General features: G+C 42.8%; 1 protein-coding gene across 1 annotated transcript in view; it reads left to right on the forward strand.

The window, feature by feature from the left end:
- Nucleotides 1–17255, forward strand: part of Pacrg (parkin coregulated) — a 447145-nt gene that overhangs the window by 251267 nt on the left and 178623 nt on the right. Inside the window, exon 3 of the mRNA XM_031350758.1 lies at nucleotides 451–622. Within this exon, the coding sequence (XP_031206618.1) occupies nucleotides 451–622 (172 nt within the window). The remainder of the gene's footprint in view (nucleotides 1–450; nucleotides 623–17255) is intronic.

Below are 17255 nucleotides of genomic sequence, written 5' to 3' on the forward strand. Positions count from 1 at the left end.
AATTCATATATAGCCCCTACTAAGTTCTTAATAGAAACATGTCAACTGCTTCAGCTTTCTTTCATTTTGTTCTTATCTATGAGTTTCCAATGTTCCTATATTGAATCCTGATCTGAACATTCAAGATCAAACCTGGCCCAAATGGTAAACAAACAAACAAACAAACAAAATGTCCTAACAAAATCAACAATTTACTCATATTCGAACAGTGTAAGTGATATGTGACCAAGACACTTGACTGTTGAGATTTGAAAGTTGAGAATGTGCCCACATTGCTCAGAGATCAATGGCAGCTGGCACACCTTCAGGTGACTAGGTCCAAGGGTCAGTAGCACCTCCCTGAAGGACCGAAGCATCTCTCTGCCCACAGCAGGGGCCAGCACTGTACACTGCCCTGCACGGCCTGCCGCACTGCTGTCTTCACATGCTGTTTCTCCTCTCTCCTTCCAGGTAGAGATTGAGAAGCTGGACTACCATCATTACCTGCCTCTGTTTTTTGATGGGCTTTGTGAAATGACGTTTCCCTATGAGTTTTTTGCTCGGCAAGGAATCCACGACATGCTGGAACATGGAGGAAACAAGATTCTACCTGTCATTCCTCAGCTCATTATCCCGATAAAAAGTAAGTGAACAGGTTAAAAAAAAGAAAAAGAAAGAAAAAGCGCCCGCCTGTGTCTCACAGCGCCAAGTTTGACAGCTTGCTAATTAAGCAGTAAAACAAAACAGACCAAGATGATCCCAAGGCTTTGTGGGGATTTTTATAAATTGACTTATGAGGTCAGACAGCTGAAATCTCGGGAACTATTTCTCCTCACTAATACTACACCATGACTTAAACACAAACAAACCAAACCAGTGAGAGTCACACTATTTTGAGATACCACATGGTCCTGACACAGTGTTTAGACTCTAACTTGTCCATTTAGAGGTAAAGTCTGTGTGACCTTTTATATGTTCTACAGCCAAACCCCAACTACATAGCACCTCTAAATAGCACCTTAAAATTTTAAGTCAAGTAGAAATAGTTTTTTCAGAATATCTGTGAGATAATAAGAGTTATAACTAGGAGAGGAGGGAAGGGGAGTCCGGAGCACAGAAAATAGTTTCTTAGCACAGGGAACCTTTAATCCACAGTGGACTCCTCTAGGAGACAAGGGTCAGTAGCGTTTCTGGCTATAAGATGAGGGCATGCTTGCTTTCTACAGTTTGCTCAGGTATGACTGCCTCCAGCTTGCCTAAGAGCAGCCTCTTCTATAGTTTCTGAAGTTGTCCTGTGAGTTCTTCAGGCTCCAAACCAGGTTGTTGTTAGCTTTTTTCTGAGTTTTTTTGTTGTCCTTTTGGGGGGGGGTTGTTTGTTGGTTTGTTTGTTTTGTTTTTGTTTTGTTGGTTTGCATCTGACCTTCTTACCTTCTGTAAAGCTAGTAACAGAATCACCACAGGCGAGCCTGGTGTTTATCATCAAGACTTGGAGAGGAGAATCAATCTTGACTCCTCATCAGTCACCACCACAGCCAACGTGGCTTGCTATGGCTTTTACTGTCACCTCTAATTAAAATCAGGAGGTCCAAGTCTCCGAAAACGACACAAGGGATGAAGTTCTGCCATTTCCACACCGTGAACTACCCCAGGCATTCCTACCTCCCAACTTTGGACCCAGCTGCCCCATGGCTTGCACAGTGTAACTGGGACCTTGCCTCCTCTCCCTCCTTCATGTGCTGTGTCATCTCCTATCCTGGCCAACTGCTTCCCAAAGACTGGAAGGCTCTTTCTTGGGCTTCTAGAGTTTCAGGGCCCACCTAAGTTGTCTTGGGTGTGACCAAATACAAAGACAAATGAGTTCAGCACTGGGTCACTGCCCAGAGCCTGGGTCACCCGGTTTTGCTTATGGTTATCTTTTCACTTGCTTATTTGAAGTAAGCAAGCCTTGTGAAGATTTGGAACTTCAGCATGTGGCTCTCATCACTCCACACAGAGTCAGCTCTGGAACTTTCTTTGCTAGCTTTGAACTCTTGGAGAGTTGACACTTCTACCAAAGAGGGGTCAAAGTGACCTCATGTGACAAGTAAAAGTCCTTCAAATGGGCCCTGAGGAGCCAGTGGCAGCCCTTCCCTAATCCAACAGCCACCTGAAGGAATCTTTACAAACAGGGTTGAGCCCACTCAACCCCTTTCTGCTTGTGGTTTGCTCTCTCCACTGGGCTTCTTGACTTAAAGATGTTTACTTCTAGTTGAAATAACCCATTTCTTAAAGGATGATGACAAGTTTCACAGATAAACAAAAACAGGGGCCAGAATGTTCTCTCCAGGAACCATCTGACTTTTTTTTCCTACATCCATGGGAAAAACAATAAAGTTCAGGTCACTGTCCTACTCCTTAAAATACTGTGCATTAGGACGAATGGCTCTGTGGGAGCATTCCATGTTCTCTTGATGAAGATACTACAGAGCAGAGAGACAGTTCCTATGTAATATTTTGATTATTTTTTACAAATAAAGTAGACCATACCAGAGAGTGGCGGCCCTAGGTGAAGGGACTGTCAAATTGTTTGATCTGTATTTGAAGACACGTAAATAAACTGAAGGAGCATAGCATTATGAAGAAAGAATTGATGGTGCACACACTTGCTGATAAACAGAAACATTACTAAGAACTCAGTAAACATGATTTGTCAGGGAAAAACTGACCAAATGGCATTTGATAGCATGAAGTTCCAGTAGCCTGGACAGTCTGTTCCTGGTGCCGACCATTGCATGGTAGTCCAGGGTGACATCACCGGAAGCCTAACATTTCTCACCGAGAAACGTTGGCTCTCTATGCATCATCATGCAAGTCTCAGCCCTCAGTGGGAAATGCCATGTGCATAAAGTACCTCTTTCAGGTGGAATTCTGGAATGAGGCTAATTGATCTAGAAACATGCTGATGTACATAACTGGCATAACATGTAACAGTTGTGTGAACCTTGTTTTTAAACCATACCATTAGTATAATTGTGATTTTATCCAGGGGCAAAAATTAACCTTACCATCACCAGCTAGCAGTCCTGATTACTATCTATGAAGGCAGAGCAAAATGGATTAACTCACTGTGAGGAAGAGCCGTAGGATTGGTGCCTCTGTGCATTCCCAGAGTCTGGGATTTATTTCCTAAAAATTACAAAACTGATAATCCTAAAGTGAAACATAGATGCACTCCTCAGGTCTAGTATTTATTTCCAAGCTGCAAAAAAAGTAAGAATATAATAAAAATGTTATTTTTCTCTTTTTTCTTGTTCGTCTACTCAGGACCCAAGCTTTATCAGGCTTCAAAGAAAAGTGTTATCCAGGGGCAAAAATTAACCTTCCCATGACCAGCTAGCAGTCCTGATTACTATCTATGAAGGCAGAGCAAAATGTTTTACAGTAGCCAAATTAGCACCCTCTACCTCTTCCATTTATATCACTTCATGGCAAAAACACCTTTGCTCCTTTCTCTCAGTTTCCTCTCTGTTATTCTGGTTTAGAAGCTCCAAAATAATCTTGCCCGATATGCTCAGGGTGAGTCATGGAATGTCCTTGATAAGATAATCTAGCCTGATATGCTCAGGGTGAGTCATGGAATGTCCTTGATGAGACAGCCAGGGTCACTAGCACAGCATGGGTTGCTAGAAACAATAGTAAGATGTTCTGTTGTGGGAAAGGGTAAAAAAGGAGTTCTCTAGCAGTCTGACCTGGGAATTATGGATTAATATTTGATCTAATTAAGATGAGGAAAATTCATCTCAAGCCAGCAGAGCAACCACAGTGAGCATCTTGATTCTGAGCATGTCAAATTCAGAAGAGGGTTGAAAATGGAGCCAAGGAAAGAAGGAAGGGTGGATAGAGAGAAGGAAGAAGAAAGAAGAGAAAGAGAAAAAAGGATGGAGAAAGGAAGAGGAAGAACAAAAAAATCCGTCAAACACCTGTGCAGGGGAAATGCTGGGCATCAGGAGGTAAGCTAACTAGAGCTTACAGTTCCCAGCACAAGCCCAGGCTGCAAAGGGAAAGGGAGGCTAGCAGATGGGGAACCATCCTGGGCACCGCGTGCTCCCAGGCGTGAGCACTTCGAGGATGCCCCGACCCCTGTGATTCCCAAAGAGGGATCTCAGCGTCTGTAAACCTCAGGGCCAGCAGTCACCATGCCTAGGAGTTAAACAACCACACAAAATGACATGATAATTTTGTGGTGGTTCAAAATCCAGGAAAGCCAAAGCCTAAGCTTTCCAAGTCAACAAATAAGGCCAAGAGAGAGCGAGGTACTAAAGCACATATTAAAGATGATGAGCATGAAATCAGCTCCATCAACCGGTAAAACGAACTTTCCAATCTGCTCACAAAGGACAAAATACAATCTGAACATAAACTCTGCTGAACAAAATATTACCTAAACATGAAGAAAGGACATTTTCAAAGGCACAAGTGCTTAGCTTATTTTATTTTTAGAAAAGTAAATTTTGGAGCTGGAAAGATGGCTCACTGGATAAAATGCTTACCAGGAACATGTGAGAACTTAAGTTAAGCCCCTACAACTCCTATAAAGACTCACACAGTAGTGCATGTCTGCGATCCCAGTGTTCCTGTGCTGGGGTGAGAGATGGCAACAGGAAAATCCCTGGAAGATCAAGAGCCATGGCAAACATGGCAGAAGAGCAAAACAAAGAGGCTCTGACACAAACAAGGTGGAAGACAAGGGCAGAATACCCTGTGACCTTCAGTGCCCTGTATGGAATACACACACCCAGGTTCACATATGGAAATGCACATACACATGAACACACAAGCACGCAGCATACACAAAAATTTTAAAAGTAAAATTTATTACTAAGAAGTTCCAAGGCTATAAAGAATATTGGTTTATGTTGGTGAGCATAGTCTCAATAAAATTTTGATCTTCATGACTTTCTGTGCACTGAAAACTGAAGAGCAACCAGCTGCTTAACCTGATGCCTTCTTGTCTCTGGAGAAAGAGTAGACCATGGACCCCTTCCCCAGAAGAGGTAAGATGCTTGTTCGTCCTCTAATGTCTCATCTTTGACTTTCAGATCTAGAGTCTCTACCAAGCAATAAAGTGGGAAACCTTGGACAGTGTAGACATGGAGGGAGCAGAGATGCCACAATTCTCTCAAGCTGCCAGGCTACAGCAAAACCAGCCACGGCAGACAGGAAGCTTACACACCCAGACACTGCCATGAAAGCCTGGTTCAGGACAGCTGGTACAGTGAATTGTGGGAAGCAAATGAAGGCTAAGCCTCTACGTTCTACTTATGGAATGGAGAAATTCCACTTTATCCATAATGTGGATGATTTCAGAAACACATAGACACTCTGAGTAGCCATGCATGAACGCAACGGATGGTCCAGCAAGTGATGTGCAGGGGCAGGCACTGTCAAGGCTGTGTGCAAGAAGAGACAGGAACACAAGGCACCCGTTGTGCCCACAGAGAAGTTGGAGAAGGGATTCTCCCATTACAAGAGAAGTTTCTTCCTTTGAGAGCATGTGAGGGAGACCCATTCTGTTAGAAGCTATGGTCCTCATACACAGATAAGAATTTACCTTTCTCTTGTAAACATACCTTTGTTCCATCTTGCTTTACAGTACAGTTATGTCAATTTTCATTAAATGAACAATCCACTTTTTTATACTTCATTAGTCACTGACAGTCACTTATTACTACACTAGTAGTCTAACTTATCCTGCTAGATAACTTATGTTGGCTCTCTTGCCTGCTTGATTTCAGCCTTTCATAAATCTCCTTATGCATCCTAAGCCCTAGTAAGGGAATGCTGTTTTCCAAGTGTTCAGACTATCAGCTGTCCACTGGTTTTATTTCTGGAGTCAGTAACACTTTGACCTCCACCCTGTCGCCCTGGCCAGGACCATGTGTCCCTGACCTGCCAAGAGCTCTGGTGTCATGCGTGTGAACTTGTTCCTTGACAGTGAGCTTCCTCATCATTATGCCAGGGTATGCCTTCCAGCAACTTCCTGAAGATTCAGGCAGAGTGTATCTTTTAGTTCTTAGAAATCAAAAAAGTCCATAAAACTCCATTATTAGTTTTGTAATGTTGAGAGAATAACTTTTGTTTAGAAATCTGAGGTCACATTTCTGTGACTTGCCAAGCTATGTCCTAGAAAATGTTATAGTTGGCTTGGCATTGTGGTGTACACCTTTGGTCCCATCACTCAGGAGGCACACGCAGGCAGATCTTTGTGAATTCTAGGCCAGCCTGGTCTACTCAGATGGATTCCAGGACAGCAGGGGCTTTGTAGAGGGACCCTGATTTTAAAAACATGGTATAATTTGAACTTCCCCAGCCTCTCATTTCTCCACCAATCTCTTAGATCTTCTTGTTATTTCTGGAGATTAAAAGTTCCATGTTGATGTGTTTTGGTTCTTTTTCCACTAATTTTACTGGGAAATTTTGACTTGAGAGGCACACATCTCGGTAGTAGATAGTCGCCAGGCATTGTTGCTTTAATGACTTCTCTGTTTTCTTTTCCTACCTCAGAACTCCCAAGGAGTGCCTTGTGCACCAAAGCTATTGTCTCCCCTAAGCTTTCTGCTCTTTGCTCATTTTTCCATCTCTGCCTCATAGTTCTAGATCCTGGAAATTTTCCTGGACTTTATCTCCCAACCTTAAAACATTTTATCCCAGTCCTTCTTAACTTTTGCTTTTTCTCTGATATTCTTTTAATTAGTATCTTGTTCCTTTATGAACATACTGTGTTAGTCTCTCATCTCTCAATGCAGATTTGCCTTAGATTTGTTTGTTCTTGTAGGGTGTTTTGGAGAAAGAGGGAACAGTACCTCGTGCCCTTCAACATAAACTGACTGTCCCTTTGTTAGCATTAAGTCAAGCAAGTTAATATGTTAGTTACTAGCAGACCAGAATCTGGCTCCCAGCTAGGATTTTGGCTGTAGCACACAGCTGCCACAACCCAAAGCAAGTTACACTTCTCTGTGAGACACCATTCCCTTACCTGTAAAATGCTGCTACCAGGATTTCAAAGTATAGGTCAGGGTCTGCTCAAGTTTGGGGCTAGCCTACACTACACAAGACCCTGTCTCAAAACAAAAACAAAATCAGACAAAAAAAAAAATAGAAATTGTCACTTTTGTTGGCATCCTTGGACGATGAAAAGAAACTCTGTCCACATGAAATAAACCTTAAAATACATGTATTCTACCAAATGTATGGATATTATTAAGATCATTTACATACTATTCTTTCTTAATATGTAGGGATCGAAGTGTGCATGTATGTGAATGTGTTCATATGCACATAGAATCCTGTGTTCACTCAGGTTTCTGGAGCACCATAAACCATTTCAGTTGAACCAAGAGATTCTGAATGAGACTAGTCTAGCTGTATAATGTGCTCCAGCAATCCCCTGCCTCTGCTTCCCAAGAGCTAGGATTATAGGTGAAATGTCACACCCATTTGGCTTATGCCGCAAGTGCTTTATTTATAAAGCATCTCTCAGGCCACCACATTGCTTTCTCCTTCATGAACAGATAAGCCAAGAATTGAGGAAATTATATAAAAGCATCTGACTGTAGCACTGATGCCCAGTACTGCTCTCAGTCTGCAAGGCTTCGCTGGGCTTTTCTGGAATTGGATCAGCCAATCCTTCCAGCAGCCCTGAGAGTCGACCACCTTGCTTCCAAGCCCTGGGGGGTTGTAGGGGTGTCCAACTTAGTCATGAGGGATATGAGGTGGTGCCATGCATGTCACATGATTCCCAAATGCTAGGGTCAGAATGTGAACCACACCTGGACCTCAGTGCTGTGTGTACAGCTACAGGTCACCATTGCCATAGCATACACAAAGCATCCACGGAGTCAGCCATATTCTGGGCCTAAGACAAGACTCAGAGAAAGCACCAAAGATGGAAATCATATAAAACACATTGAATGATCAAAATGTAAGTTGTGCAAGAAATCAATCTCTAAAATGATAGCTGAAACATTTCTATTTTGAAATTAAGATATGTGCTTGTAAATAATCATGAGCCAAGTAAGAAATAATTATTTATATATTAGAAAGCATGTTAGCTGCACAGTAATGAAAATGTTGCAATAAAATTACAAACATTCACAAGGATATTGCTAGAAATTAGATTCAAATAATACGCTTTTTGTATAGTGTGGTGAGACATTTATTTAGAAGAAATATATAGCCTGAAATGTAAAGCACATTAAAGAAGATCAAACCAAGTGACCATCTTAATCAGCTATAGAGAGAGCATCACAAGACACCAATGGAAGAACTAATTCTAAGTGATAAAATACCAAGAAAATTGAGACTGAGCAGATCAAAGCTCAAATGTTGCTTGATATCTTGAAATTATCAGAAAGAGCCCTTTATAGTTTTAAAAACAAAGAATAGGATTCTTTGATTATGATAAAGAAAATTGTATCAATCAGAATACAGTAGGCTTTACAATAGCAACCCGTCCCTAAGCCCTAGAGCATAACACAGTGAGTGACTTAAAGCAAAAAAGTGCACCTTTCTAGGGGTTAGTGGGGAATGCCTGTACTACAGTCACTCAGGAGCCCAGCCTGAGTGACATCGCTGGTTTCAGTACTGGAGAAAGCAAGGGAGTCTCCCATAGAGAATATAACAATTAGTCTCTCATCCTGAAAGCGACGCCTCACTTCTAGTCACTGCTCAACAGCTAGGCTCAGTGTAGGGTTTGTCCAACCTCAGCAGGGCCTCAGAGTCCAAACCTACCTTAGACATTATACATAGCATGTTTCAGAACCTCTATGTCCTTTTATGTTCCATAGAAGACTGTCACTTCCAGTCCTGGTGGACAGTTAACCTCTGAGATGCAGGCACCCAGCTTTGACTCCCTATGGTGGACACAGTGAAGTGCCTTTCATCTCCCATGCTTTCATCTTCAACTTGTGCTCACCATCTGGCCCCCAGGGATCTCCTCCCTGTGTGATTCTTAGAAGTCAGCTAGGGTGGGGTTTGCATGCAGATTTCCCTGCTGCAAATCCCTTCCTTCTAAGACCCTTTCTCCATTTTCTCCCTACCCCTAACCCCCTGATGAGTCATGTCCTACTGCCCAATGCTTTCTTCCACCCAGACCATTACACCTTAACTGAGACAAAAGCTTTCATCTCCCAGACCTATCAGCATATGCTTCCCACCCATCTTGGTGACTTCTCTGGATTCCCAGGGTGTGGCAGCAAGTTCATCACCTTCTCACTGGCTGCCTCCATTGACCTATGTGACAGCAAACTGTCAGTTCCATAGAACTTGTTTGTCTCTTTCCTAATTCTATGTCAGCTGTCACCAGGTCACATGCCTCAGCACTGCACGGCCTTCAAAGCCCTGCTCCTGTATTAATTTTTCTTTATGCCTCTTTACAGTCCTATCTCCGCCTTCACTCTCTCCTGCAGAACTTTGTAGCTTATGTCACTTAGAGTATAATGTTAAACACTACTCTGTCCCCACAGCATCTAATAGGCTGGCTAGTGCACAAAAAATGCATCATATATTTCCAAAATCAATTTAATGAAGTACATAACTGTAAATGTGTATAAGACGCCATTTTTAAAAGTAGGATATGGCCATTTGGATTTGCTAATGTGCAGGGCCTTGTGTAAAAGTGCCTTGTAGAAATGCCTATCTATCCTGCAACCCCAATTAAAGACTGTAATCCTACAATGCTTCCTGTCCATCAGAAGACATTGTGAGAGTAGATTTCTGTTTATCTAAGTCTCCCAGTAAGATATTTTTGTTTATGACCAGCAGTATGCACTTGTGAGATGACCTGCTGGAGGAGAGACAACCCTGGCTGCACCAACTTATAGAAACTACGGCAATCTGCACATGGAAGGGGCACAAGACAGTGCCCTCATTAGGACACCTCTAATGAGCTGAGGTCGCCTGGCTGACTGCACCAGCCAAGGGCACATGCCCAGCTTCTCTGGTTGCTGTGGCTAAGTAGGAGAGAACACCGTGACTTCTGGCTCAAGAAGCTTGAGTACTAACACTCAAAAAACAAAACATTCTCCTGGAATGACATCCAATGGATGAACAGAAAGAAAAGGGGACCAGTGTGAAGGAATAAAATGTGTCACAAAGCAAGAGCCTGTTGTGACAAGTCTTTTTAATTAGCAAGCTCACTTGCATGCATTACCCTTTTAACGATCTGATCATTTCACTCATATTTCAAAATTTGACAAGTACATTATTTTGAAATTGATAATAAACTGCAAAAAAATGATTTTAATTCAAGAAGAACAATTAGACCTTTATGTTGAAAAATTCAGAAAAGAGGTAAATTACTTGGGGTTATTTTGATTACAAGATATTAAAAAAGAAACATGATTCAAACTGTCTTCATAAAGTTTTACTCTTCATAAAGTAGCTCCCATGACTTAAAATTCACTTCAGACATATTTGCTGTGGCGGCTCAATACTGTCACTTTCTGCTGTCAGCTTATCCCAAGTAGAACTGGGGACTCTCTGCTCACCTTCACACCTGTAAGAAAAACCAAGTGCCAGTACCTCTGTATTTCCGGAGAAATTAGATATTTGACATTTGCATCGACTGCACATGCCCAGAGGTTTTAGAGCTGTGACCAAGGGAAAGGGGGCTTACCTATCTAAGCAGCCTATAGTGTATCACCCACATATAATAAAGGCGAGGAAAAGAAAAGACGGCTTTCCAAACTCTGTTCTTCTACATTTCTTGGACATCCAATTCTGCAGAGCCAGGAGTCTGCCTCTTCCAATAGACTGTGAAAGGAGACATGGGTATGTGCCATGATGGAGAAGTGACCAAGATTCATCTGATGCTATGGCAAGCTCAGTCCACACTGACCCATTCGAACAGCAATTGAAAATCTGCAGCTACCAAGGGAAGAGAGACCAGCCAAGAATCTTACAATTTACAACCTTTTTCCTCCGCTGGGAGACTCCTTCTTGTGAGCTGTCAGTAACCTGACACTAAAGACTGCCTTCTCTTGTTGCCTTCTTGAGAACAAACAAAGCACATTAATTAGCAAAGTCTGACCTAAGACCCACAGTCTAGAGCCAGCCCAACACTCTATGCCATCAAGGTCAGGAGGAGAGTTCTCATCTTCTCTAGAGGAGGAAAGCAGTAGGGATCTTGCAGAGCTTTGATGAGTTGGGCTCCGGGGAAATCGGCCATACACAAGCACTCCCAGTCACACAGGCTGTGGAATCTCACTGCTAGACACATTTTTTCATCACACTTAACCTGGCCATTCTCATGTTGTCTTCACCATTCCATCTAAACAGACCTATAATAGAAAATCTTGTGTCACAATGTGAGTCCACTGATGGCAGTAGTGTCCCATTGAAGGCACCCTGGTGTCAGTCCAAGGCAGAGACTAGATGACAACCTCTGAGATATTGATCGTGTGCATGTTCACTTTTCAGAACTAAAGATCCTTTTGGTCATGTCATGAGGTCAAGTCCTGTGTGAACAAGGACATCAGTCATGCAACGTAAAAGCATAGCAGCGACAAGGGTGACAGAAGCAGAGATGACAGCTGGACATGCCAGAAAGTCATGATAGAGCCAGAGAGAAGGTGCCAGAAACAGCCAGGGGCACCTGCAAGCACTCTTCTCCTGTCTCACATAAGCCAATGTGCATGATCAGTATTGGGGCTCAACACCTTATTGTCACAATGGGGACAACAATGGCCCCCAGCATATTGGGTCATTTCTGTGGCAAAATGAACTAGTGCGTTTAAACCTTTCAGCAGAGCATGTGACATGAATGAGATTAGGCCACCACCATCCTCTTCCTTAATGTTGACATCTTTAAGTCATGCAAGCTAAAGCCTTATACAGGCAGCAGGCAGCCATGACATCATTCCAAGCAGATGCAGAGCCAACTTGTGCCCTGTTCTTAGTTATGCCATATTGTGTTTAAAAAAAAAAAAATGTTTTCCAAGCTGGGCGGTGGTGGTGCACGCCTTTAATCCCAGCACTTGGGAGGCAGAGGCAGGCAGATTTCTGAGTTCAAGGCCAGCCTGATCTACAGCGTGAGTTTCAGGACAGCCAGGGATACACAAAGAAACCCTGTCTCAAAAACTGTTTTCCAGTGCTTTGCCTGGAGAGACTCCATTTTACAGGTAGCATTTAACTCCACTTTGAGTGAAAATGACTTAGTCACCATGGCTTACCCCTTAGGAACAAGACACAGGCGCTTACCACTTAGGAAGTCTGGGCCTTGGTGGACACATGAATAGAGCTGTCTGGTACCACCCACAAGGCACCACCTGTTCAGTAATGCATTCTCATGGATAAATGTGCTGTATCAATTTATCAGAGTAAATGGAGACCATATGAGATCATAGGTATACTGAAACTGTATCTGGAGAACTGGGCCTGCAAACTCACTGAGCACAGCAGAGTAAGGAAAGGGTCTACTAGCTTCACCTGGCTGCCTAACATGGCTGTGGTGATGCCTCTACAGATCTGTCACCTGACTGACCACCTAGTGTGTGCATCAATGCAACCAACCATGAGAGAAGTCCCAACCCATCCCATAGGCCTCATCTCAGCTTGATTCTTCACTGTTGGTGCATCCCACTCAAATGGCTACCTGCCTAACTGCCCATTTATCTATTAACCCATCTGGACATTCCACCTGTCTGTCCACCTCTGTATCCATCTGGACCCAGTCCTGTCCATTGCCTCTGTGCCCTTGAAGATCCTGCAGCTCACGTCTGCATCCTGACTAGACCTCAGAACTTACCCAAAGCTGAGACCTTACAACTTGACCCTGGAGCAGCATCTCCAGGAGACCTCCAGCAAGGTTATTTATCTTACTCCCACATGGACTCTCTCACCTCTTGGTAGGGCCTCTGTGGAACTCCCTGAGCTCTCTGCAGTGGCCTCTTTAAGGTTTTGTGGCCATTCTATAACCTGTGCATGCTTTTGCTGTGTGGTCTGAGAGTTAGTACTGCTGCCAGTGGAACCAGTGTACCTTGTGAATATATTAAAAAGCCAATAAAGCCTGACAGTGGAAAAACACAAACATTTGTCTATCTGTCTGAAATAGCATGCTCAGACAGTCTACCTTACTTTCTGAAAAACACCATGAGTTTTGTCTCTGTCACTGTGACTTATTCTCTAAAGAGCAAACCACTGATGCCCAGGACCTGCCATGGTGAAGGCTCCCTGCTTAGTCCATGCTAGAGTGAGTTCACTGGCAGTTCTAATGATCTCCTCATTGCCTAGGCCCAGTGTGCACCATGCCATGGGACAATATCGCATGACTGAGGGGATGCCAGGGGATAAAGGAGCACAGGTATTAGAAATGCAGACTTCGGACTCATGAGAAAATCCAGCTTGCATTACTGAGCTCTGTAGTGTTGGGCCATTTAATTCTTTCACCCTTCCCAGGAGATTAGAAGTACCATTGTCCAGAGGAGTCATAGGATTGTGTAATGAGAACATTATTACTGGGAAATAAAGTGTGTGTGTGTGTGTGTGTGTGTGTGTGTGTGTGTGTGTGTGTGTGTGTATTCCTTAGTTTCCTTGTCTTGGCATATGCTCAACAAGCAGTCACCAAACTTGTTTCAATTCAATAAGATGCACTCAATCTAGAAAAAAAAATTATTCCTATGGGAACTGAAATGGTTCAAGTACAGACACTTCTGACACATCCCACCGAGGAAAGGTTGATCCCAAAACCTCAATGCGTGCTACTGGAATTAAGTTATTCACACAGGAATAACAAGGAAAGTAAAAGGGAAATCCTAACTCTCAATCCCTCTTACACCCTTTTGGGATTTGGTGATAGTACTTGTTTGTTTGTTTGTTTGTCTGTTTGTCTATTTTTAAAGGAAGGGTCTCACATATCTCAGGCTTGCCTGGAACTTGCTGTGTAGCTGAAGATAACCTTGAACTCTATCCTCCTGTCTCCACCTCCAATGCAGCATCACACCCAGCATCATACCCGGTTTCTGTGGTGCTAGGGAAAGCCTGGGCTCCAGGTATACCAAGCACACTCTCTGTCAATTGAGCTATGCCCCAGTCTTCCATCTCCATGTCTTAACCACTAGGACAGCCAGGCAGTTGTGGTCAGATGTCTTGCTACTCTGGTTACAGTCTCTTTTGTGAGAAAATGTAGAATATGTGATGTTAGCTTGGTTAGCCTTCATCCAGTGAGCAAGTTCAGGATACTAGTAACCACTGCTGATTTCCTATATGATCCAAGTTGCTTGTCCAGATAATCATGCCTAAAATTGTACCCAAATTCCTATCAGGCTTAGAAGTATGTGCTCTTCCTGTCCTTCTTTAGGAAAGACTGGGCTCCTATATCATGGAAATTGTTCTGTCTGCCCACCTCCTATTTCATGTGCATCCCAGAATCCCCTACTTAGCATAATGCCTTGTGGGTCCTTGATGACCATGAAAAGTGTGGCAAATGTAATGACCTTTCCTCCACCTATGTAGGGAATGTACTTGTGCCTCTTAGCAGCAATGCCCACTTGAAACAAATATGATCATTTGATTTCACTCTGAAAATGATAGCAAAGCTAACTCCTTCCTTTGGCATCATATGGCATCGCACTCCTTCAATGTGAACTAAGTGGACATCTGGGTACAGAGGGGCAACGTGCTCTGAGAGAAGAGCCCTGCATTGCTAATGCCAGCACATTCCATGGAATCTCATGCTCAGCTGCTGGCACCAGGCACTCAGTGTGTGCAATGCCAGACCCAACTTCAGCTACAGGAACGAAAGGAGTGTATGGGAGACTGGAGTCCTCATGGTTCCTCTAGCTCACCTAGAGCCTTCTGAGTATAAATATCAAAAGTGCTGGTGACTGCATCTTTGGGCATGTCAGTAACTATTTAAACAAATCTGTTTAGCAAATAGAATCACTTATAAGAACAATTAAAAACACTTAATACAAAGAAAGTCCCAGTGCTAAATTACATTCATGGTCCTAAAATATTTAAAAATTAAAGTAAACAAACAAATAAATATACTAAAATAACTTTCCACTCTATGGATGTATTGTCTTCTCCTTTAACAACCTGATGGTCGCCAGGCAGTGGTGGCGCATGCCTTTAATCCCAGCACTTGGGAGGCAGAGGCAGGCGGATTTCTGAGTTCAAGGCCAGCCTGGTCTACAGAGTGAGTTGCAGGACAGGCAGGACTACACAGGGAAACCCTGTCTTGATAAACCAAAAAACCAAAAAACAAAAATAAAAAAACCAACCTGATTGTCTTGGAATGTTTTGATTATTGTCAATCATAAGCAGTGCGGGTTTCAGCATTCTTTCATAACTGAGCACACACCTTCGTACTTAGACTAAAGGCTCATGCAGATTAAGTGCTGGGCTAAGTACCACATGCATTTGTATGGCTCTGAGAAGTGAGGCCCTGCAGAAAGGCTGTGCCCGTCTATGCCACAGCATCTGTGAAAGTCTCTCTTTTCCCAAACTTGCTTCTACTCTGAATGATAATATTTCAGTGACTCTTTTTTTTTTTTTTTACTAATATGCTATTCCAGAGTTATTTGGATTACCAGTGAATCTGAACGTTCTAGAACATTAACTGATCACTTGTGTGTATTAAGCTCTGTATTACCCACTCACATTCTTGGACAGACTTGAAGGGTTCTCTCACGAGAGTATGGTGGCTATTTGTATGGTGGAGATATTAACATTTATGGCACATGTCAAAAGTATTTTTAGACTTCATATTTGCTTTGCTTTTGTTTGCTGTTTCTAAGTTTAAACAGAGACAATCCACTGGTAATGTTCCTGTGTCTTCTCATTCCACAATAGCAAATCATACCTAATAGTAGGAAATGCTCTCACTTCACAAAATTCATAGCAATAATGGATTTTTAGGCCTAAGAAAATTGTACGCAGGGCTTATAACTATCTAAGATGAATAAATTTTACCACTTTGGCTTCAAATTGTTTTTCCTTATTCTCCAGCAATCTCTCTATATCTGTATGCTCCATCCTGTTGATTATACTTGAAGGCAGTAAGCAGTACAATAGAAATCCAATTTCCTGAATAGAAAGGTTCTATAATGTCAGTAGACTCTTTGTGTTAGACCTTTCAAAACCTTAAATCTTGAGTTCAAAGCCCTCACTTACAACTTGACAACAGCTGCCGAAGAATACACACGTCTCCTTAAGCCCCAGAATCATGCTCTCTTTATATCTGTTAGCATGCTTTTTCAAAGGAAGAGACCTGTGATTCCTGCTGCCCATCCCCCAACCCTATTTCTTTAGTTCCACTGGGGACGGAAGAACAAAAAGGCTTCCTGCTTGATGTGAAGAGTCAATTCCTCAAGGAGTAACAAAAATACATGAACTAAAATGGAAATGGGTGGGATGAAAACCAAATTCTCTTGGGGCTGGGATGGTGATGGCATGAGAGCCTGGGTTTGATCCCTAAGGCCCATTTGAAAGCTCAAGAGTGCTGATACAGTAGCAATCCCAGCACTGGGGAAGTGGGGGCAGGCACATCCCTGGGGTTTACTAACTGTACAGCCTAGGCTACTCAGTAAGCTCCAGACCAATAAGAGATATTGTCTCAGAGCATCAGGTGAGCACTTATGAGTGATAACACCCAAGGTTGACATGTGGCCTCTACACGCACATGCACATATGCACACATGCATCTGCATGCACACATGTACCCACATGAACACACACACACACACACACAGTTAAAGAGAAAAATCCCTTAATGGGATTAAGGGTATTTTTATACTGTAGCACAGTTTCCTCTCACAGCTACTGTAAAGACCCTCTTTCTCGTTCCCCAGGAAGGACACAGCATTCCCTTTCATGGGACATTCAGAATAACAGGTCCTGAACACTGTGATTGTGGGTCACTGTCAATAATATTCCAATAATGCTTATCCCAACCATGCTAATTCAATCAAGGTTGCAGTGCAGTTGTGTTCTAATATCTATGTTTGTTATTCTGTTGAGAGACAGCATTAATATACCCTTGAGTGACCAAGTGAATATATATATATAAAACCCCACTTGGAAAATTGAGTTGTTCACACACATACACACACACACACACACACACACACTCACACACACACATATATATTATAAACATCAATATGGTCTACATGGTAAGTCTCTTCCCCTGAAATTGGGTGTAGATGTGCTCACACAAGGCTATCTTATTGCAGCCTTTGTAAACCACACACAATGGAAAAACTCATTCAAGAGCCATTACAGCCACCAAAACTGCC

Source organism: Mastomys coucha, unplaced genomic scaffold, assembly GCF_008632895.1.
Source record: "Mastomys coucha isolate ucsf_1 unplaced genomic scaffold, UCSF_Mcou_1 pScaffold5, whole genome shotgun sequence".
Taxonomy (NCBI): Eukaryota; Metazoa; Chordata; class Mammalia; order Rodentia; family Muridae; genus Mastomys; species Mastomys coucha.